General features: G+C 30.7%; 3 protein-coding genes across 9 annotated transcripts in view; 1 reads left to right on the top strand and 2 right to left on the bottom strand.

Moving 5' to 3' along the window:
• Positions 1-229, bottom strand: part of LOC141452335 (uncharacterized) — a 94,777-nt gene extending 94,548 nt beyond the window's left edge. Inside the window, exon 1 of the mRNA XM_074124369.1 lies at positions 82-229. Coding sequence (XP_073980470.1) covers positions 82-145 — 64 coding nt within the window. The 5' untranslated portion in view covers positions 146-229. The remainder of the gene's footprint in view (positions 1-81) is intronic.
• The window catches only part of LOC141452302 (acyl-CoA synthetase short-chain family member 3, mitochondrial), a 54,127-nt gene extending 46,038 nt beyond the window's left edge, over positions 1-8,089 (top strand). For both annotated transcript variants that reach the window (XM_074124296.1, XM_074124297.1), the window contains 6 exons: positions 1,162-1,234; positions 3,181-3,307; positions 3,461-3,606; positions 4,195-4,417; positions 5,743-5,918; positions 6,649-8,089. In XM_074124296.1, the coding sequence (XP_073980397.1) occupies positions 1,162-1,234; positions 3,181-3,307; positions 3,461-3,606; positions 4,195-4,417; positions 5,743-5,918; positions 6,649-6,750 (847 nt within the window). In that variant the 3' untranslated portion in view covers positions 6,751-8,089. The remainder of the gene's footprint in view (positions 1-1,161; positions 1,235-3,180; positions 3,308-3,460; positions 3,607-4,194; positions 4,418-5,742; positions 5,919-6,648) is intronic.
• LOC141452295 (uncharacterized) overlaps positions 1-24,349 on the bottom strand; it is a 592,044-nt gene that overhangs the window by 126,905 nt on the left and 440,790 nt on the right. For 3 of the 6 annotated variants that reach the window (XM_074124276.1, XM_074124274.1, XM_074124277.1), the window contains exons 16-22: positions 21,386-21,601; positions 19,841-19,952; positions 19,536-19,738; positions 18,870-19,031; positions 18,570-18,761; positions 18,369-18,473; positions 18,042-18,254 (exon numbers count right to left, since the gene is read on the bottom strand). In XM_074124276.1, coding sequence (XP_073980377.1) covers positions 18,042-18,254; positions 18,369-18,473; positions 18,570-18,761; positions 18,870-19,031; positions 19,536-19,738; positions 19,841-19,952; positions 21,386-21,601 — 1,203 coding nt within the window. Of the gene's footprint in view, positions 1-12,218; positions 17,107-18,041; positions 18,255-18,368; positions 18,474-18,569; positions 18,762-18,869; positions 19,032-19,535; positions 19,739-19,840; positions 19,953-21,385; positions 21,602-24,349 lie in introns of those variants that run through there. The other 3 variants (XM_074124279.1, XM_074124280.1, XM_074124275.1) reach the window with 3 other exon arrangements.

Here is a 24,349-nt window from a genome sequence, read left to right as displayed (position 1 = left end):
TAAATTAAAATTTTAAAAAAATACTCTAAAAAAAGTAAATTAAATTTTGAATCGATTATATTGTCACAAATTTTTGCTTACTTGATAAACAAATTGGTTTATAACCATCTTCCATCCTTTGACGGGCATCCATCACAAAGCTCATTTCTTTCAATTTAATTCAACCAAAATTTTTGTCATACATATTTAGAAGAGTAAGGTATTATCTTTCTGAGTTGGTGCTTGAACAGTCTCGATTAACCAAAATGAATTTAACCTATTAGACTGTTATATAAATGAAGATGCTTTGTATTGTTTAAGTATTGTTATTTTCCCATACTATTACATTTTATGTTTATTTATTTGCGCAAAAGATAGCAATAAACTATAGGAAATGGTTTATTTTATTTTTTTTAATATCAACAATTGCATTTTGATAATAGTAGTTTCCGCTGAATCAGTTCCTACTTCCTTATTTATTTATTTAGTTCATTATTATGGTACGAGTAACGTAATTTGGATATATAATTTACTATATCCTCTCATGAAACTTTGAAATTATAAACTTATTACGTAAAAATAATAATAAATTGTGGGGGGTTTGCACCAAAATTGGTTTAATAAATTACAATTATTTCTACTTTCTCTAGGTAAACCAGATAAAGGGAAATTTTGTCTAATTTTTGGTAACAAGTTCTTACGGGAAATATTTGTAAGTACTTACGAATTGATTAGAATCATCTAGCACTGAAATTGCTGTGGACTACTCATACCAGCTGATATGCCTCCAATCCAAAAAACTGAAAATGTTGATTACTGCAAATAACATCTCTTGGCAATTGTAATATTGAATTATTATCGATTCATTTTGATGTTTACTGTGATCTACAATTATGTGTTGCAAAGTAGTCAACTCATACTAACTCAAATATGATCAAAATGTAAGGACTCAAGTAAACAGGACTTAGACCAAACTATTCTTTTTGAAATTAGTTTATTATAGTTACTCTACGTTAACTATAACGTTAAGAATAAGAATAAGTTATTCTACAAGTTTTCGTTGGTTATAAAAAAAATCAAACTGAGCAGTGTCGTGCCACAAGCGACAGTCTCAATTATAACCTACTTTATCAATACTCCTAAGTTTTAAAACCTCATATTCAGATGTTTTCGATTTTCTAGGTTGAAATATTTATTTGTGGCCGGAGAGCACTGTGATCATGAAACTAAATTATGGGCAGAAAAGGCGTTCAAGGTAAGTTACCAAAATTCTGAAAATTCTATTAATTTTCGTTTTTGAGAATTATTGATATTCAAATTTTTTAGGAAAACTGCGTAATATTTGTTCAAATTGCATTTATTACCTTAGCTTCTGAGGTTTACTTCCCCATATTTTATATTCAATGCATTTTTGTTATTTATATTTATTTATTTCTCGTTAGATTATATTACAAATAAAATTAATACTTTTTTCAAAGAGAATCAGTCTGAGCCAACCATCTTTCTTATCGGGCGGGCAGGTAGGCAAGCCAGCAATGCTGACTCTCTTAATATTAGGATTAAGGAAATTTAAGATTAGGAAGCCCTTTTTTGGTGAAGATGAGGATTAGCAAGGTTGTTCTGTGCAAGAGATGTTACAAATAGAGAAGTTAGGATGGTGCTTTAATTTGTTATGGAAATTGAGGGTGCGGATTTGGATTACTTTTACAGATTTTAAGAACAACCGAGAGTAAACGTTTTTGCGTGGGCAACCCAAGAGAGAAATAGTTTCAGATGAAATAATTCTTTAATAAAATCATTTTTAAAAACCTTTAAAAGGGATGGCTATATTTTGCAAAATAGATTTGATCTCTTTTTCTAAGGCAAAATGAATTATAATTTATTGGTCAATTTTCCTTTGATAGAACTTTACGATATTTATGTAATACATATGTTTCGTAAATTTATTTATTTATCAATAGACGGGTTTATAATCTTCCTAGTTACAATGTTAATAAAATTTGAGTTAGAATCAGTGTAAAATAAAATAGACTCATTAATATAATGATTAAGAAATGACAAATGACAAAAATATATTCCTTATATTAAAATATAATTTTGTAAATGAAAGCAAAATAATTAGTTGAAATTTATGAAAATGAATAAAAGAAAATATCAAAATCTAAATAGAATAAATAATTCATTGTACATATAAACATGTGTTATACACATCAATCTATCTTTCTAATGACTGCTGACGCAGGTTTGACCGTTATTCAGTTATTTCCCTTCTTTGAAAGTAATTTCCAAATTTTGTAGATTCCGAGGGGTTGTAGAAATCTGAATATAAATTTTAATGCTAGATTAAATGCAACTGAAATCTACAAACAGATAAATCAAACATTTTTTGTCGGTAATTATAATGTCTCAGTTTTCTATGAGTTTGTTTTATTCAAACTGCCAATGTTAATGAGCATTATTATTCCATTAAAATCCCTTTCTGCCATCTTGAGCAGTCTTTTATCTGTCACACGCTTTATATATATGTTTCAATTAGAAGAAATCGGTGTTCGCTTGATTGAATCTCCTACACTAATTGAATGTCCACTCTTCTGTTTTCTTTACGACTTGTTTCATTAAATAATTTTTTGATCCAGGCTACAAGTCTCAAAATCTCTGGATATCTCGAATACTACCAACTTACATCTAAAGAATAAAAAAAATAAAGTTAGCTTCACAAATCAATCGCTTCCACAGCTGCCTTTCTTTTTCTCAACAGATTTCATCTTCATCGAAAAAAACCGAAGGCCACCAATTAAATGGTTTCTTAAGCCATCATATGTACAACTTTTTGCAAAAAAGATGTAAAATCTTATAAACAATTTAAATAAATGAATAATTAATAGGAAAATTTTAGTATTGTACGTTCAGCAAAAAAAAAAAAGGCGATTTTCCCTTCTGTTTGTCAGCTTTTAGTCGGGAAAAAGGCTTTTAAAAAAATACTATTTTATCAAAATAACTTTAGTAGATTGTAAGTTTTCTTTTTTATTGGCCTATCACTCATCTGTACAATCTAATATTTTTTAAGTGCTTATTTTATATTCTGTTTAGTGTCTTAGATTTCATAGTTTTTATCCACATTCTTAAAGATTGTAGAATTGTAATTGCTGTCTAATATCTTAAGTAATTGCAAACACTAATAATTTAATATGACTAAAACAGGTACCAGTATTAAATCATTGGTGGCAAACAGAGACTGGCCATGCTATTACAGCAAACTGTGTCGGACTAGGACACTCTCTGAAACCACCTAAGTTTTCTGCAGGACTTCCAGTACCAGGATATGATGGTAAATATTGTGTACTAATAATAATAACCGTTACCTACTAAATAATGGGTTTCACATTTTATAAGTAGCAAGAATAAAAATAAATCTATAAAGATGAACTAAACTTTTTTTTTCAAATTTTTAATGATCAAGTTTTTTAAATTTATTTTTTAGTTCGGATAGTTGGAGAAGATGGATTGGAATGTCCTCCCGGCGAACAAGGACGAATAGTGATCAAGTTACCTCTCCCACCTGGCAATATGTCTACATTGTACAAAGATACTCAACATTTCTTGGAAATTTATTTCAAGAAATATCCGGTAAGCTGACAAAGGTTTTAATATACCAAGATTAAGCAATAGAAATTTAGATTAAAGTCCCTAACCTTATGGAAGTATAAAATTAAATGAAACTATCTGAGCTTTAGAGGTAAAGAGAAAAGCAGTAATCTTCTACACATTCAACTCAGAACACTGTTAATTGTTAAACTAAGCTTTTTTATTTGTCAGAGACTCAATATTTTGTTTATTTCAATATCATTTAATGGAATCTCATCTATCTTTAATTTATTACGTTGAGAGGAAAAAATTGAAAATTAAAACCAAAGGTCTACTCCTCCTGATCTTCCTTTAATGAAGCTAGATGGGGAATCTACATAATTTCCCCAAAACAATTTTATTGTATATTTATTGCAAAATTGTGATCACGTCTAATTATCGATTGCGAGTTTTCTCCGGGTACATATAATTTGTTTTGAGGACTCGTACATGTGTTTTTTTAAAATACGGCCAGTAAGTGTGTGATCAAAGTATCTTAAAAACTGGCTGGGATTTCAGGCCAATAATTTCCTTCCAAAATCAAATATATTGCTTGAATATTTAGTTCTTGTTATTATTTTATTTTTGCAGGGATTTTATGACACAATGGATGCTGGTTATCGCGATGAAAATGGGTATATTTACGTACTCGCCAGAGACGATGACATTATAAACGTAGCCGGGCACAGACTGTCTACTGCTGCACTAGAAGACGTTATATTATCTCACCCAGATGTGGCTGACGGAGCTGTCATTGGTGTACCAGAATTCACTAAAGGAGAAATACCTCTGTGCTTGTATGTCCTTAAACCAGGTGAGTCTCCTGTGTACAGTTAGCTTATAACCTCTTCATAATAGCCGTGAAATGCGTTAAGTAACCTATCAAAATTTGCCTTCTTCCCTTGAAATCTGTTCTTCTTTGTTTTTGCTTGGCTTTTTATCCTATTAGTGGGTTTAATTTTTTTTGGATTCGCTTCCGACAGATCTCTCTGTTTAATGCAACTGTCTTCAAATTCCGATTTGATTTGACAAGATCCGAGCATCCTCGCTTATTATGCTGGATAATCTAATGATTTTTCTTTCCTGGTAACTAATACCGCCCAATTTTTCCGCCGAGTCTAATTACTTTAGTTATTTTTTGGTCTTTGGAACAAACACTTAACCTTAATATTTGTTATGTCTTTTTATGGTTACGTTAAACGCAGAAAATATATTCACTAAGAATCCCATGGTAGTCACTAAGCACGTACAGACTGTGACAATAGAAAAGAAGATTCACTTTCGTAACCTACTTGATTGCTATACGAGACTTTCACCAATTGAAGACCAGAAGTGATAATTCGCAAAAACAAAGGTGAAACCTACCTACCTGGTACAAAAAACTAACCTGGTACAAATTTGGTACAAAAAAAAAGGAGATTTCTTCAACTACAAGGGGTCGCAAATCTTTTTTGGCTGCCGTGCCTGGGAAAGAATGTTCTAATCAAATCAGAACATAAAAAAGTTCTCAATTTGAATCTAGCCAAGAACTCGATAAAAAAAACTTTCCACAATAAAATCACTTCCTTATAAGTAAGTTTACATAGAATGTTCAGCAAACGAACTTTGCATTACTACTACAGTAACTAGAAGACCAGTAAGCTCTGATGTCATATTCCAGAGGCTTGAATTCGGTGGTACTTGAACCTCTAACAAATTAAAGAACATAACTAATAACTATAATAATACGACCAAACGCAAGAAAAACTTTGTGAATGTCTTTTGGCGGTAGCAATGATCAGTTGTAATTAGCAGTTAAAAGTAGAGGAAATTGTAGTAATAGTATGCTATGTATATTATATATTATATAGTTGTACTGTTAACGATATATCACATTTTAATATAATAATAGAATACTTTACTGGAAGATCTAGGTACCACGATAGCCGAGCGGTTAGAGGTGAAGCCCTCAAAGCTATGATTACATTGAGGAACGGATTCTATTCTCGGTCAAGGCTTTGGATTTTATATGAAATGCATTGTAATGTACGTTTGCTAGTAGCCTCAGTCCACGACACCTTATTTGGTTAATTTACGTAAAACTCCCAGCTACTAGAACTCTAATTTACCATTCTTTTCAAAAATAAATTTAATTTTTAGGTGTAACCAAGGAAGAAGAAGTTGTAGGAGAAGAATTGGTTAAACTTGTACGAAAACTAATTGGACCAATCGCAGCTATGAAACTTTGTATCGCAGTTTCCGCACTACCACGTACTAGGAGTGGAAAAATTGCTAGGAAATCACTAGCCGATTTAGCTAGAAATAAAGCAGTCGTGGTTAGTTGATGAAACAATTTATTTATTAATTTTGTATACAACTTCGTTACTACCATTTGCAAGTGCCCGTTGAAAGGCTATCTGCAGGCTATCCAGTACTTTTAAGGACTTAATCTGTCCCCCAAAACTGGACTAGTCTTTTAATTACATTATGCTGAAAATAAAGTAAAATTTCCTTCTTTTCCCTTTTGGCAGACCATTTTCTTATTTATTCTTCTTGATTAAACGTTTCTTTAAACAAACAAACCAGAATAGTCTCTACATCTTGTTTATTTTACAGTTTAAATTTCAATTGTCATCAGTAATTATTTTTATTTGTATTAAGATCTATTTTTTTACATTTTGTCAGATTTATATTTTTTTTTATTACTCAGTAATGAAAAGATAGAACGCCAAAAACTGGCTTAGATTTCTTTTAATTTTTACTATTAGTATTTTTCACGTCAGTAAGGCCAAGTGGTCTAATTTATATGTGAACTTTCTAAACATTCTTATTGAGGCAGATGGCAACTTGAGGCAAGTTATAAAAAATTAATTTGTACGAACAAAATTTACCCAGAATAATATAAACATTTAGGAAACAATTTTTATAAAGAAAATGATAAGAGCAACCAGCCCTTATTTACCCCGCTTACAATGTCCTGTAAGAAACCTTCCCCTTAGGTAATTCCTTTCTTTAGAAAAAAAGTATTTAAAACCCTCAAAATATTAATAACATTTAATATTGCAGATATCTTCTACAATCGAAGATCCATCTGTTTATAAGGAGATAAAAGCAGCATTTCAGAAAGTCGGTTATGCTAAATCAGCTCCAGATCCACAAGTAGCATAATTTCTTGATTTATTCATCTTGTGTACATAATTAATGTAATGTATGTGTATGCTTTTATTTATAATTAATATTTTCATAAATAACTAACTAAAAATTTGTTAAGATTTAATACATGATTTAAAATGCATACGTATTTTTGTTTATATTGTAATATACAACGCAAATAACTATCCCTTTACAGTTAGTAGAATGGTATTAATTTAATAAATCAGGATGTGATAATATTCATTTAATTTATTTAGTAATTAAATTTTAAAACTGGAAATAAAAAATACAAATTGTATGAGTTGTGGCAGACATAACTGCTTTAAAAATTAAAATTAGGTAACTCAACAATTAATTAATCATTATGATTTACTGTTAAATCATTAATGTTAACCAAAACATTTTTGTATATTTGTTAAGTATGGTATAATGTATAATGTGTCGGTGAAAACATTAATATCAATTCCTGCCAGGCCCTTTAGTTACACGCTGAAATATCTGAAATTTATTAGATCTTTATTCTCATTGAAGCAACAAACTAAGTAGCTAATTTAGAGAACTTACAAACATAAATAATTTCTTAATCCGTTGTGGGCGAATTGAACAAATTTCAAGATGACTTTTTATGAGAATGAACTTTTCCCTTACACCAAATTATTATTTTTTTAATGATAATACTAAATATAATACGTATTTCTTGCTTTGGGTCAACTTAAAGTATCAATAAATAAAAAAGATAAATCAATTATTTCCCAGGCCACATAAAATAATTTTATAATACTATATTTTCGTCCTCTTCCTATTTTCTGTTCACTGAAATAGTAGCATTAATTGAAATACTGCACTTGTATATTTATTTCTTATATTATTAAAACGTACTATTTACAGTTGCACTTAATTTAATCTATAAGGCTGTATAACAATATATTAATGCCAAAAAAATTAATTTAAAAAAAAATCTAATTTGGCTTTAAAATTTATAATCTCAGGAAGGTCTTTTAAAATAATTCTGTTATGATGACAAACTTGTTGATAATTCATCAACGATCGTACAATTTCAATTCTTAGCCGAAAAAAAGCAGACTTTTTCTGATATATTGGATTTCTGTTTCTGGAAAAGTTTAGTTTAGATGGATTTTTTTAAAGGAAAAACGGAGTAAAAGGGAGGAATCCTGATTAGGATAATAATAAACAATAAATGTAAAATGGCTAAATGTGTTAAAGGATTTGATTGCTACGTTACTCTCACTATATGTTCCATATTTCTTTCGCTGCAAAGTATTTGGTATATAAGTTTATTTGTATAATACAAAAATTATAATTATGTTTTTAAAAATACACGTTATATTAAGTATTTATTCATTTTTTTCTCCCTTGTAAAATTTCTGGAATTAAGTTTTCAAAGCCCAGTTGGTATTATATGGAGCTGCTAAAATATGGAGGTAAGAAAGTGTGTTTGGTCCTTTGTTTGTTTGTTTTGATCCAAAGCTCATTAATGCGATAATCAATGAGGAGAAAATGCCAGATGAAATGAGGATTGAATATACAACTACCATCCATAAAAATGGTAGCAAAATGTTGTGTGCCAATTTCGGAGGAATATGTGTTACTATACTGAAGATCCTTATCAAATTAATTAAAATCCGATTGGAAAATAAAACGAATGATACAGAAGACCAATATGGATTCACTAAGGGCAGGTCTTGAATTGTCCATATTTTCAAGAAGAGTCAACTGTTGGAACAGAAAACTGAGAAGGCACAAGACCTTGAACTTTGGTCTTTATTGATTTGGGAAAAGCGGACGATTCTGTTCCTCCTCCTCACCTGATTCTTCGTCTGTCAAAATAGAAGGCGCAGGGGCCAAAACAAAAATTTAGTCGGGGAACAACTCATCATCGTAACTTCAACAGAAAAACCTGGCCTAAAATAAAAGAAGTGGATGTAGCACAAAGGCTCTTTGTTGCCATGTGGCATCAGCAAACTTTAACTGGTTGTTGTAAATTCAATGTGAACATTGCAAAATTGATTTTTTTTGACGTGAATACGTCTTTAAATTTGCTATCATATGGAGGCAATCCAAAAAACCTAATGGTAACAAAATCGGGGGATACAGTTTGGCATTATAGTTTCGAATCTATCGTCTACATCCAAAATTAAATTAGACCACTGGATAGCTAAAGGATCAAAGAATTCAGTACGATAAGCGAGGACTGTGACGCATCGCGCACGGTGGAGGGAGAAGCGCCACCATTTTGAGATCATTTTGCTGCGTATCGAGATTTGCAATTAGTATAACTTTTGACTCGGAGAAGCTACAATGTTCGTTTTAAGTTTTAATCGTCAGCTGTCGTCACAACCTATCGTTTGTATATAAAACATTAGTGTAAAATAGTGACAGTGAATATATTAACATGTTAGAATAAAAATATATTATCAAAAATATATAATGTCGGCTTATACGCGTCGAAAAGCCAAAACCAAATATAGAGATCGTATACGGTTAGAAAGGGCTACTCAAGAACAATCGAATGGTAATAATAAAACACCATATGACCGAGTCAAGCTGTGCCGGGAACGTAAAAGAATGAATGCGGCCGAGCGGATCAACGACGGTGTCAGTAAATCTGCAGCTGGGGCGGTTGAAATTATGCAAGTGGATGATGAAATCGCTTCTACATCGACAACGGACTGTATAGGCATAGATTGTGTTCGATCGTCGATTATGAAGACACATTGTTTCATCCTAAATACAGAAATAAAAATATTTTATATAAAAAATATAACCCGTTACGTAAACGTATTCACGTACAACACACGGACGTGCCCATTACACAGCCACAGGTTTTTTTTTTTTTTGTTTTCTAGTGGTTCACATCAAAACGAAAATCTTTGCGAAATTTCAATTAAAATTAAACAAATAATAATTAACTAACTCTAGGAGCTGCTGAAGGTATTGGAGATCAGTCATTATTTTATCATTTCTCTCACTTAGTTACTCGTCTTTAACAAACACCAAACCACTAATTACAAAGAAATAGGTTTCTTCTAAATACCAATAACTGCTAATAATCGCTAAAATTATTACAAGATGCGTGGTAACGTTCGAAAATATAAAGAATTTTGCGTTGCCATTTGGCAACAAAGGTCCTTAATGGGTTTTAAAAGACAAGTGTCAGTAAAATTCGATTTCGGAACTCTGATAAAATTTGCAATACTTAACTTCATAGTATGTAAAAAGTTTTACGGAAAGCTGAAAATTTAAAAGAGGAAAAAAAATGCAATTCAGTTTTGTGTATTATATATATTTTTTAAAATTATATATATAATTTTTTAATGTCGACTGATATATATATTTTATTTACAATAATTATCATAATATTAATTACACACTAATAATAGAGAAAATAAAAGAATTACAAAAATCTGTCTAATTTATTATCATCATTGACTAGCACAAACCATCAACACAGATTACAAACAGCGTACATGGCACATTTACTTACAAATCATTTTTAAAACTTCGTTTTTATTTTCTTCTTTATATAAGAAATTATTTTATATATTAGGGTAATTCATTTTTTTTTAAATTTTTTTAATTTAATAAACAAAGAAAAAAGTTAAGTTTTTGGCATTAGTTATGACAATATTTCTTTGGTAGTAAAATTTGTTGTCTTCATCTTTGCATAACTACACAAGCACATTAATTTATATAAGATATTTTTGTTTAAATAAAATCAATCATTATCTTGTTTTAAATTAAATTTACTAATACAAACTATAAGTGTAAGATTTGATTAACAGCTTAACTTGGTTAATGAAATTATATATAATAAATTTAGAATACTTTAAAAACAACCATTTTTAAAACCATTACTAAATCAAAATCAATATTTGGATCAGCGAGAACAGAAAATTAATAAAAATAAGCATTTTTTTTAGGCCATATCTTTCACTAAAAAGTACCACATCACTCGTTCTGGCATATCATACAATAAAATGTTTTTCATAAGTTTGATTTCTTATCGTACCTCTGTTATTAGCATAGATAGTTCAAAAATTGTACTGTTGTACGAATATAATCAATTGTTGTTCCAAATAATTTCAATATTAAAAGAAAATATTAATAAAATTAAATGATTAATTAATATTGATCACCAAATTTACCAAAATTATTGTGCAATAACGTAATCTAAAATTTCTGTACTTGAAACTATAAATTGGATGCGCTTTACATTTGACACCTCATTTTTTTAACTCCCAGTTGGTCAGACAAGGGCGTGCACATTATCGCAAAGTAAATCCGTATTTTGAATTGTAAAAATAGTCGGTAATGATAAGGATAAGATGAGACAAGTTAAGGATATTCCTCTGCAGAGTTCCATATCTCTATACTTATTTAGAAAAGGAGAAAGTGTAGTGACCAGTAGGTCAGAAGTCGGTTAACATATTCTTTTTTTTTTTAAGGACAAACTTCAAAGGAATGAAGTGGTGAAAGCTGATTGTGACAATGATGCAAATATTTGAAAACTGCCTAAAGTAACAAGAACGTAAATTGTTTACAGGCCTTACAGGCAAATTAGGATATAATAACTAAGAATAAGGAAGAACTGTTATAATTATTCACTGACATAAAAGAAGCTTCTTCGCTTGATAGGAAATATGTAAAAATAGAATACAGAATTGATCGTTCAGGAGCTAGCTATTCATGGTGTGTTTGTATTGACTGGAATAGACTAGGAAAGTCACAGATGTGAAACACTCAGCTGATCTGGCAATTCTACATCATGATCCTATTTTGAAAACACAAACCAAGCTTAACAAATAAAAAAAAGACTGTGATTTACTTTTAAGACTGAAATGTACGCTAAAAATAATAAAATTATTACTCTATTTCACTCCTCAAGATCAAAAATACATACCGAACCGTCTAGAGCTCCTGTTAAGTTAGTGGATAAGTCAAAACAATTCAGAAACTGAGAAGAACTAACGATACTGAGCAAGTAATGAATCTAAGTCAGTTAAACTGCAAGAAAACGGAAAAAAGCATAAAGTTTGAAAGACAATACTTCAAAAAAAGTATAAATATTAAAAACTTGTGGCCTTGATCATAAAATTAAGGTGTGCCTAACACTGAGGTAATTAAATACCGTATTTTTTTGTTTTGTTTAATTCATTGCCGGCCTTAGGATAGTGTTCTCTCCTTGTGTATTATTTTATACTTCACGATCGTAAGATCAAAACTCATCTATTCCTCAATTAAAGCAAAAATCTTTCGCGTTAATTGGATACGACATAGCGTAGTTTTCTCCAATTATCAGATCAAGAGATCAGGCGCTTTTCCAATGCAACAAATTTTTTTATTTTTTTTTTCAGTATCCGTTCGTGCCTGGGCCTGTAGCTTGGTTGGTCTTCAGTACATTCACACCATGGACAGGGTTAGAATAGTGTGCTACTTTGGGAACATAGGATAAAAGCCTGGCCTTTTCCACCTTGTTAGTAAATAAGAACATTTGGCAGAAATCATTCTAGGTTAATGGATTAACAGATTACTATTATTATCACCATTTTTTATCAAACATTTCCAAAAAAGAATTTTCAAAGACACAAAAATTTGAGAGGACTGTATCATTTCTTTGGCACTATGTACATTAGTTATTCTAAGTAATACACAAAGTGCACTGTGCTTCTAAGAAACTGTGCATCTAAACATGCAACCCATTTGTCTTTGCCAAGAGCTGAGGCTTATTCTGTTTTTTTTAAAAAAAATAACAATTAAATATTATATTTTGGTAAAAGTGGCTAACTTTGTACATTTGCTTTATTTAATGGGAAGAAATGTTTACAAACAATTATCATTTAGGATTGATTTCCACCATTGCTAAAAATATTTGAATAAATGGGCACAATAAATTATTTAAAAAATGCTCTCTACTGCATATAGTTATTAATGTTTATATAACATTCTCATATGTACTTTTAAAAAGAAAGTAATGACAACGTATACAATATATAAAAATGAAAAAGAATCGTAGACAAACTAGAACTTTTCCAATAATTTTTTGTCCATAATTTTAAACTTATAAAAAATATTTAAACATAAGATCCCTTATAAAAATGAAATCCCTGCCCTTTTATGGGTAACAACCTGAGCTTTTGTTCGTTCTCATTAACACTGAAATATTGTGTTTGTATATAATACACTTTCATTTGCTGCAATTTCAATTTAAACTGAATTTAAAAATAATAATAATAATAATAATTTTAAATAGAAATATTTAAGTCATTGATTAAAACTGACATTTTTATTTCTTCCTTCTAGATTAATGAATCAGTCACCAAAAACAATGAACAGAACATTTAAGCTATCGAATGAATAAACGGTTTCCTAAAATCTATATTACAAACAAATGACCCAATTCCTTTGTAATCTTACAATATTCTCAATCAAAATAAAATTAATTTGCACAAAAAAAACTTCATAAAAAGTAAAAAAAATGTTTTAAGTTTAAAAAAAAAAAAAAAAAAAAAATAATAATAAGCTGATACAAAAACCAAAGAATAGAGGCACGGGATTTTCTAACATGCCAAAACTACATAATTTTCGATGGCACTATTGTATTCTGTGCTGTATAAGTGACCAACTTGGCATTAGCAATTGCTATCCCAATTTTTATCTTAAAAGTAAAGAAAACCTGACAAGTGTCAAGGTACAACCTCAGATACAGAGAGCGCGGCTTAGTCGAGAGCTAACGTTTCAATCAAATTTAACCACCAAATCTATCCAATCTAATTTCTATGGATAAATCAATATTTAAAATCAACAAGAAAAATGTACAGGTTAATATATATATTAACCTGTATATATATATTAACCTGTATTAACCTATATATATATATATATATATATTTAATTAATAATAATTTTTTTTTTGCGCATCAACAGCTGAGGTTATTAGCGCCCGGAGCTTTTTCCAGTACACTGCCGGCCTCCGGACAGTGTTCTCTCGTTACAGACAACACTGTCCATCACCGGACAGTGAGCTGTAAGAAGCTCCTAGGAAGAGAAAATCTAAGGGTCAGCTGCTGGATTCGAACCCGGGACCTCCGCGTGGGAGTCCAGTATGCTAACCTCATAGCTAATCCCTTCCCTTAATAATTATTATTATTTATATATTTATTATATATAAGTTTATATATATATATTATTAACTAATATATAGATGTATGGGGGAAAGTCGCCAAAGTCGTACCGGTGCTTAAATCGTACCTCAATGAAGTCAAAAGTACCGCCATATAAATGGCAACAATATATAGTTATACTGCTCGACTTACTTACTTATGAGCCATCTGCGTTTCAATGAAATGACTGTTTTTGGTAACAAATTCATTTAGAGCCATTTGAGTGTAATTTCCATCTGGGGTGTGGAAGCTCCTAAGGTAAGAAAACACTAGTTAAATACATTTTGTTTTTTTAGTATAAGTTGTAAATCTGTTAGTGATTTCTTTGCTTCTTGCAGTTTTGTGAAAGATGTTTTCAAAACAATTGGGGTTTTATTAACTGACATGCACGCTGTTGTCTTTATCTCGTACCCACTAACGCTTCCTAAGAGGAACGATTTAAGACCCGGTCTCAAGGAGTTTCAAATTTAGTTTTATGGCATATTTGTTGGGGCTAGGTAAATGAGCATACTGTCTTCATCCACTGGACCGTTATTTTTAAATCACTTAAAGGTTATTATTATGAAGTATCGTCAATTTGGTAAGAATAAATCCTGGCAAAACAAAGTACAGTTTCGGAGTTATACCCAAAATCTGTTCGTACGGATATCGCCACAAATGGCTTTAAATCTACAAAATCGTGGTCTTGTAATAGACATGTCTTTCAGGATGAAGACTTCTTTGCTTCAATAAATAATGAGGACTCATTGTCCAAACCAACTCCAGAAGGGAATATTGGAACTGAAGAACTCTTATTTTCATCGACTCTAGGACAACACCTACACAAGTCGCGACAAATACAGAAATTGAAACACTTGTTGTCGATACTGCCGACATTATTGTCTCACATTCAGTCTCCAACTTATCACGTCAGACTTCTAGAGAAATAAAGGCAAATTAGAATAAGCTATGTATGTATTTGCTAATATATTCCCTGATTTCTGAGAACGCCTTTTTAAAGGGTACGACTAGGAGCAATCTTTCCCTATATCTGTTATACACATTTCAGGGTGTTACACATTAGAAGGACAACAGCTAGACTGCTTTTCTCAACACTTGCAATAGTAACCGTCCAAGTATACATAAAGCGTATTTATTTCGATCATTTTTCTGAAAAATTACCTTTGAACAGGATAGAAGTAAATATTAGTTTGGACAAAAAAGAAGATTTTAGCCGTTATTTTTGTGGCAAACATTTTTAGTTTAAGGAAAATTTTAAAGTTAGAACTGTTGCAATAAATATTTGTATGTAAATAATCCAGTTGACAAATAGGCAAAAATAAATAAATAAATAAATAAATAAGCTTGTGAGAAATAGGCCTTTTCAGATTTTAGTAGTGTGGCATGATGCGACCCTTTATTAAGGCTACATATCATTCTGGCCCTCCCTCAAAATAGTTGCGCCTTGAGATGTGCTAGAAAATATATTTAAGTTTAAATACCTATATAAGGCGAAGTAGACATAAAAATTTTACTTGACGCAAATAAACAAATTTTCTGAAGTTAGATAAAAATAAATGGAGAATTAAAGAAAAAGAATGATGCCCAATTAAACGATCACGACATTGAAATTTGTACAAATTAGTTTAGTTTGATTGAGGAACAGTTAAAAGGTCAGAAAAAAATTGGGAAGTAAAGTAATCGTCTATTTTTTTTTCAGGCGGGGCTTAACGTTCAACTACCAATTAGGTGTCGTGGACGGGGGGCGGAAGCTCACACTTTACTATAAACAATTTTTCCTAGCAAATTAAAAGTAGCCATACGCGTTATTCGAACAAGGGACCTCCCTCTTGCAAAGCCACGCCCATAGTCACTAGACCAACATCCGCCCCTAAAAATAGGGAACAATAAAATTATAATAGTTATTTACTGAATTGTTTAAACCATATATTTCCAAGTTCTTTTTATTTACGTTGTTATTTTTGTCTTTAGATTTTTCCAAAAAGATTTTTCGTTTTAATTAAAAATTATCACATAATAAATATATTTTCCTAGATCTTATTATGAGAAACAAAACGAACTTAAATATTTCGCAATGCGTACATTACATATCTTTATATATTACACATCTGCCATAAAATTTATTGATAAATAAATAATTATCATTTGCTTTTAAATCTATTAATATTACTTGTAATGTTTAGTTTTTGTTAATTATAATTAGTACAGTATTATTTAGAATTAAATTTATAAATAACTGTCGAGTTAATTACACAATTTCTTCCCCAAAGTATACAATTGTAGCTAGAACGTTTTTCTTTTTTCTCTTTTTAGGACGGGTGGTTTATATTGTAGAAAGCAGTGGCAAATTTATTTCATTTAAAACAAAACTTTGCACCACTGATTATAAATTTAATATAATAATTAACTATTTTGTTTGTATATTATTTTATTAAAGTGTTAAACACATAATAATTCTATTTTCCCTCCTTTAGTGATAAATTACTGTAAATTTCTTTTCCATAACTCGATAATATCAATGATTATAGAAATTTAGGTTGTCATTAATTTAGTTCAAATTTTTATCCAATTTATAATGAATTCTTGATTGAACACGGAACCCTTAGTATGAACAGACTTGAAATAAGTAGATGTCAATCAAATAAACACTTCATTTATTTGGATATTATTTTAAAAAATCAAACTTCTAGTGACACTTTTATACTTTCTATTGCTTTTCCAACGGATGAGTCAAAAACCAAGTCGGCCTTTCTTAAATTGTAAGCTTAATTTAAAAAATTGAATCCCGTTAAACATTTATTTGGATCGCAGGTAACTTTAGTAGAAAATTAATGTATACATATAAAAAATTTAAAAAAAGAGAGAGAAAAATTATAAACTTATTTTTAAGCATTTAAAAACTACTTTACAATTTTCTTTAATAAAACAATAAATAAATAACCTAAAAATATATACGGTTTTTAAAAAAGGGTGTTGGAATTTTGAACTAAATATAGTCTTACTTTTTAAGCAGTTTTTGAATAATTGTTTGTTGTTTTTTTGAAATATTAATTTCTTTTCTAATAAAACCGCAATTTCTCAACTATTTTTGAGGTTGACAGGCTTTTATTAATGATGCTAACGCTGTAGCGAGTCTCTCAGCGCCAGAACTCAATCCTAGATGATCTTCAGCTAATATTACTCCCTGAACCTATATTAAAAAAATATATGAATAAATAGATGCATTTACTGACCGTGAACAAGTAAACCTCTTTAAATTTCTTTGTATTACTTCTCTCTTCCAGCTATATCATAACCTCCAAAATTGACGCATTTCCTCCTGACTGAAGTAACAAAATGTTCACAGTCGAAATTGCCGTCCTGCAGCTGTTGACTCCCCACTAAATACAACAAAGGCGTGTTATGTGAGTCGGACCTTACTGTTCATACCGTTCGCAAAGATTCGAAAGAGGGTATTTGCTGTATCCTTTCTTATAGAGCACGATGTATGGCCGCAGATTTCGCCAGCGTATCCGACCGTTCATTCGCTTTTGTTCCTATGTGTGCTGTTGTCAATAGCTTTTCAATAGCTCACGAACCCTGAGTGTTGTTAGAGCTTGCTTTTTCAGACTAAGCAGGATATCTAGCGAAATCCTACTTTCCGTTGTTACCAATAAAACCTCAGTATATTTTTTTATTTTCTTTTTCTTTTGCAAATTTTATTTTATTCCAGTAGAAGTCCAATACACTAACCACTCTCAACTAATCCTCTTTCTTTCCTAAAGGTGGGTAGCAAGTACAAACAAGTTTTACTTGCAAGAATTAACAAAAGTTATTTGTCTTTAAGTTCACCAAAGTTTACATTTGAAGGTGCGGCTTCAATTTGTGCACTGATTGGGCTCTTATGAATCTAATTCCCAATTAGTCCTTGAAGAGTTTAAATTAGAGACAGGAGAAACCTCATACAATGGTGCAACGTGTGCCCAAATTTCAAAGCAATCGGTGAAGAACTTCCGGAAATTTAAGATTTTGAACAAATGAACATTTACATTTTTATTGATATAGATTTAATATGCAAAATAATAATAGTAATAATAACAACAATAATAATACAATATCCTAAATAAATAAATTAATAAAAGGTACCTGTGTAACGACTTGCAAAACCCCAAGTACAAATTTGTCCTCCATTGTTACACCATAATCTACAGCTTTTCGAAGCTGAGAGGTAACAGTTCTAAGATTTCCAGTGTAATCACCAGCTTCTATTGTTGTGTTGGAACATTTATGACTTCGTACTAACAGTTTTGAAGAAGTAACCAATCGCTTTAATTCTAATCCAAGCATATCTCGTACCTCCTGTAAATGAATAAATATACAATGAAATGGTGAAAGTTTTCAGAATTAAAAAAGAACAGCCAGTTATAGTAACTATAGATTTAAAATAATAAAATGGAACATAATTGTAATTACCTGGGTAGTATTCACGCTTCTTTCAGTTTGCGCAATAGATAGACTGAGCATATCACTGAATTCGGCTGTTATTTTAAGAGCTTCTACATTTATGTCCTCTTCCACCTAAAATGTTATTTCAATTTAAGTAATTTTATTTTTATTAGCATCAATAATATTAAACCTTAAAAAAATAACAACAGAGGAATCGATTTCACTTACTGGGAACTGTTTCTTACTGAAAGAATCAGAACGAGGTGGTAATGGAGGAGGATTTTTAAAAGAAACCTTTGGTGGTCTCTGTGGAAGGTCACTGGGATATTCCTGACTGCTACCATTTGCCACGTCATTACTTTTTTTAAAGGTAGATGATTGATCATTATCAACACCATTTTCTACGCATTTAACCTCATCCTAAAAAAATCACAAGAGTGATGGCAAACCCAATAAGTAATTAAAAATTATATATTTAATAAAATATTAGATTTTCCCTGATAGGAGATAAAAAAAAAAAATTCTCACCGTTGTAGGAGGAGGTGGTGGCGGAATAATAAAAGCAGAAATCTGTTCAGAAGTGAGTACTATTGTAGGATCTACAGCTTCTGTAGGCGGCGGAGGCACCACCCTGGTTGACTCTAGGAACTCCTCTAAGCCGAGGCTTAACAGCTGTTCAGAAGCTATTTCCTGAAAATTGTTTTACTTTAGTTCGAAGCTAATTTTTGAATTTAATGCTATTAAAAAAAAGTATGTAAAAGTATTTACAATAAAGTAAAGTAAGTAAAAGTTTTTAAATAAAATATTTTCTTTTCTTTTAAAATATTGGGTATTTGATAATAATAATTATATAATGGATTTGATTACAATGAATTATTTGGAGGAGCAAAGAATTTGAATTCTCAGGGAAGAACCAATTTCATGTAATGCACCATTCCATATCTATACTGAAAATAAATTTGTTGAATGATTGAAAAATAAAATAAAATATTATTAATTATATTGTTATTAATTATAAGTATATACTTATTATCTTCGGGTTTTTTAGGCGGGCAGATATTCACAATTATTAGAGTAAATAATAATATACTTAAATATACTTATTTAAACCCTCTTTTCAATTGTAGTTAATTATTTTCAACGCTATAGAAAAGTAAATAATTAAGAATTCAATAAAAACAAATTGTAAATTACTTTGTCCGGTGTGATAGGTGGTGGTAGCAATGTAAGATCAATTATATCTGGATCTAGGCACAAATTAGCCTGGCCATCTAGATTGCCTGTTTCCTGTACTCTTCTCCAAACCTCTTGTAAAGCTTCGAATGTTGAACCTCCTACTAAATTGTCTGGACTATGTAAACCAAAACTGGAGTCTGAATCACGATTTGGATTTTTGGCTATTCAGAATGTTAGAAAACAAAAAAAATGGAAGCAATTAAATGTTTAGTTTTTTATTGTTAATTAACTTACCTAATTTTAAAAAATGTTTAATAACTTACCTATGCTGTTATGTGATGGACTTGTTGTTAGGGAGTCTGTATCACTTTCTGTATCTCCAACTTCCAATGAATTAAATGCTTCATTTACACATTGTTCTATTTCCTTTTGCCCCTGAAATTGTATAAAATTTCATTCCTTATTTTTGGAAGAGGGGTATAAATAAGAAAATAATTGTGAGAACAAGAAGGGGAATAAGAATAATTTTGGTAAACTATTTGGTCCATCGTGCAGATAACCTAAAACCAGATAACCAAGATTTTCAATGGATTTCCAAGTACATTCTCGAATAAAAGTTTTCTAAATATGTATCTGTTCAAAATTAAAGAAAAATGTTTAATTTAATACTGATTTACTAAATATTCACAAAACTCACAGTAATATAGTTGATTGGGCGCTAATGGCCACAGACGTCGAAGCGCCGGCAAAAAAATATATATATATATTGCAACCTTCCATCTCATCTTTTCAGTGCACTGCCGGCCTCCGGACAGTATTCTCTCGTTACAGATAACACTGTCCATCACCGGGCAGTGAGGTGTAAGAAGCTCCTAGGAAGGAAAAATCTGAGGGCTAAAAGCTGGATTCGAACCCGGGACTTCTGCGTGGAAATCCAATACGCTAATCCCTTTCCTAGCAGCAAGACTTATTCAATGTTTAGATCAAAATAAAACTAATAGGAAATATACTTATTTCTTAGAAGAAATATTACCGTAAATCGCTGGCAAAAGGTCTTAACCTCAAGTGAATTTCACAAATACCGATGTATCTACTTCCAAGCTAGAGTATATTGCCAATTCAAAAAGGTCGCAAAATAAATTGGATATCATTGGAGGAACAGAATATAAGTATGATAACAGATATAAGTAAGCGCCTCGATAAACCCCTTTTCGATGCCTAAAGTTTATTTACTTATTTTAAATTTTAGCATTCAATAACTTTACTCTAATGAGAAAAAAATATAACTTAAAAATATAAGAAATAATGATTTCATTAAAGAAAAAGTGCAAAAAAAGATCAAGTAAATATTTTTCATCAATTCAAATAATTCTTTAAACTGATGAAAGGCTTGACTCCAGATATTCTTCAAAGCCTGAATCCGAAGATAAAATACAATAACTAAGTAAGTAAGATAAGTAAATGTAACGTCAAATGAAAAACACCATACAGTAGGATTATAACATTGTTTTGAAAATTTGCAAATCATAATATGTGATAAACCAAAGTAAGGTTACTATAGAAGCGTTCGACATTTACGCATTTATACACGACTTTCAAGAATGCAATTATTCGCTACTTGCTGTAATGCTTAGGCCGAACAGTTTAGAAAATATAAGTTAAAAAACGAAAACGGAAAATAGAAGAGTAGATACTTTGTTAGGCAAATGAAAGACCTAAGATGTCTGAAAATAGAATAGGAATAATTTGTTTTTCCTGAAGACTTCCTCTAGTCGTATACAAATTTTCCAAGTAAAGAACACTTAATTTAAATTTCCTGAAAAGTTAATAATAAAATATATAAAATAAAATTTGATAACTTCTAAAACCTGTGTTAGTAGTAATAATGAATCGGAATGTTTTAGCGGAGCTGGAGGTGGAGCATCATTGTCTAATGAGAAGTGTGAAATATCTGAGGAATCACTGCTAATTCCAAGTGGACAGGGTTGTTGTTGTTGTTGTTGTTGCGAGTGATGCTGTTGCCGAGACAGGTATTCTTCAGAGCTTGCCACCACAGCCTGCATCTCGGCCACGCGCCTTGCAACCTGTTCCACACCAACAATCTTGCTTACCATTACATATACAAACTGAAAACTACATCTATTTCTGAATTGCATAACATACATACTTTTAATTCCTTTTGAGTACAGTCAAAATTTAATTAGTTTATTTTAAATAAATTTGATAAATTTAAGCCTAACTTTTTTATCAACTAACATTCACGCATCGCCATGAGGGCTTGTCAAATTTTTCGATTAGCATTATAATGTATTATTGTTGATACATTTTTTATTTACTTTTTTTTTTTAATCGTTTCAAGTTTATTAATCCATTTTTGTCACCATTTGCCGCAATATGGTATTCAATTTCTGACGATAGAAAAGAATATTTTAGTGGTATGGTGTAATGGATAAATCTATGATGAGTAAAGATGTCTGTTGTAACACCTAATCTTCGAGTTTCAGCTATGTTGACCTCTACGTGTTGATTGAGGAATAATCATTGGCAATTCATGTTTTACAGGGACTGCGTAAGGGCTTCTAATATTCAAGTAGAAATAGTAAGTTTAGATTTATTTCTTTATAGTATTATTTCAACTATTTTTTGCCATCATATATTACCTATTATTATTGCAACTGATTTGTATAGCTACAGGTATAATTTTATTTGTTTTTGTGAACATTAATAATTAAGATTGTTGATGAAATGTAATCAACAAAACAGAACCTCCTGTAATATGTAAGATTACATAAAATACAGATATTTTATTTATCTTATCTTAGTAAGTTTAGATGGCCTTAGGTCATTTTGAATTGTTTTTATTATTAACGTAGAATTTCCAAATAAATGTCGACTCAATGTTATATAATCACTTAGCGCATTGATATTTATTTATTTTTTTAACTGCTCAACCTCTCGTAAATCTAACTGCTAATCTCGTCAGTGAAAGTTAAAAACTGAAGTTCCCCAAAATAAATTTAAAATTATTTCTATGTATTTTGAAACAATCTTCTATTATAAAAAAAACAAATTATATTAAAAGCGTGCTAAAAACTCGATACCAGTGTGAGAACTTAAAAAAAAAATCCAAAAGCAGTTTTAACCAATTCTAAAGCAAAACTGTTTTTAAGGAAAGGAAGGACAAAAATCAGACGTAATGACAGGAAAACAAATATTATTCATGTTTTAAAGTTATTAATATAATTCAATCGATAAAATTTACTTAGACGCAGCAAAATGGCCCTTAATGCAGAACGTATTTCATGGGGCTATTTTTCATATTGTTTTATCATATATTACGTCAGAATTACATTATTAAAAGATATTTTATTTAGCTACAAGGTATCCAACGGATATTAAACGAAACATTACACTGTATTCAATTAATTTTCTTCAAGTCAATCAAATCAATTTTTTCAAGTTCAGGTCAAAAGTAAATTCTAACAACAGAGGAGGAATAAGTTGTAATATTTTATAGCATATGGACTGAACCCTGCTTTATGTTACTGCGACACCACGATAGGTTTTTACCTTAGTTCTTTTTATTTAAGAATTTTACTGCTGTACAACTATTACAACAAGTAACAAAGATGAAATTTTAGATACGAGTATGTTGAGGCTATTCAGAGCCGTAATAGGCTCTTCAAGCATTAGGGAATGATACTGACTCTAGATAGCCGACGTCAGGCATTTAGATGGTCGTGCGGCGCCTCAAACGTCTAAGAGGGTTCGCGGGAAGAGTGGAGGTTGAGGGAGCTTGGATAGATGGATTTGAATGAAGCGATAGTTTGGTTTGAATTTTCGAGTTACGGAGTTTGGTTTTGGCGAAAACGAAGAGGATTTTTAAGTCGATTTGTAGGGTGTAAGATGTAAAAGGGAGCATTGACTGTGGTACTAGCTTTGTAAGGCTTAAATGCAATTGAGGTTTCTGCCTTTTGGCAGTCCAGATATAGTCCATTAGTCATATTGGAGCTAGTTGTCCTATAATGAAATGTTGTATGGTTGTCGTTTATTTTGTAAAGTAAGTTTTGAGCATTTATCTTATAGTTTCTTTAACATTCTGCATCTGTTATTCAATTCAGTTTGAGTCTAGCATGAGGGTCTCATGTCAATCGTTTGTCCAGGCGGACTCCTAGATAACGGCGACTTGAGTTACTGCTGAGAGGAGACTTTTATTCTCTATTTCCGGAGCCAGGGTTCCAGATATTAAGATAAGATGGCGACTAGGGGAAAGGATATCCGTATCATCGGCGTAGGTAAAGTTGTTGGGGTGAAGTGGGAGAACTGTTGTGTACACCGGAGCAAGTCCTTAAGGGGACTTCTGCAGGGATAAGAAATGGAAGTGCCTTCGACAGCCAGGAAGTGGCGATCACTTGAGGATTAGACAGTAAAGGGAATACCTCGAACTAAAAACACTTTTTTCAAATAAAAGCAAGTTGATGACTTTAATTCAATTAATACCTTAATTGATACCCTCTTCTATGAATGAAAGAAATTATTCAAGAGTTTTGGAGGCTAAACCAATAAAATTTACTTGGAGGAATTTTGTGGAAGGTGGTTAGGGCAATTTCGCTCAATTGCGTAATGACAGATAATCAAGACTCAAAACTATTAGAATGAGAAGATTTCTGGTAGTAATTAATCAACAGTATATTGCAGTATAGTACAATAATTTTGTTGGCCATTGAAGAAATTTATTACTTAACTTTTTTTGCAATAGAACAACTTTTTATTAAAAAATGTTTAGTTATTAAAGATGTCTTTTTGAATTACAATGAACGAAACGTTTATCC

This window comes from Rhodnius prolixus, unplaced genomic scaffold (assembly GCF_049639745.1).
Source record: "Rhodnius prolixus isolate KJV_2025 unplaced genomic scaffold, Rpr scaffold_3, whole genome shotgun sequence".
Classification (NCBI taxonomy): domain Eukaryota; kingdom Metazoa; phylum Arthropoda; class Insecta; order Hemiptera; family Reduviidae; genus Rhodnius; species Rhodnius prolixus.
Note: the sequence above shows the minus strand (reverse complement) of the source record. Positions and strands in the feature narration are given on the sequence as shown.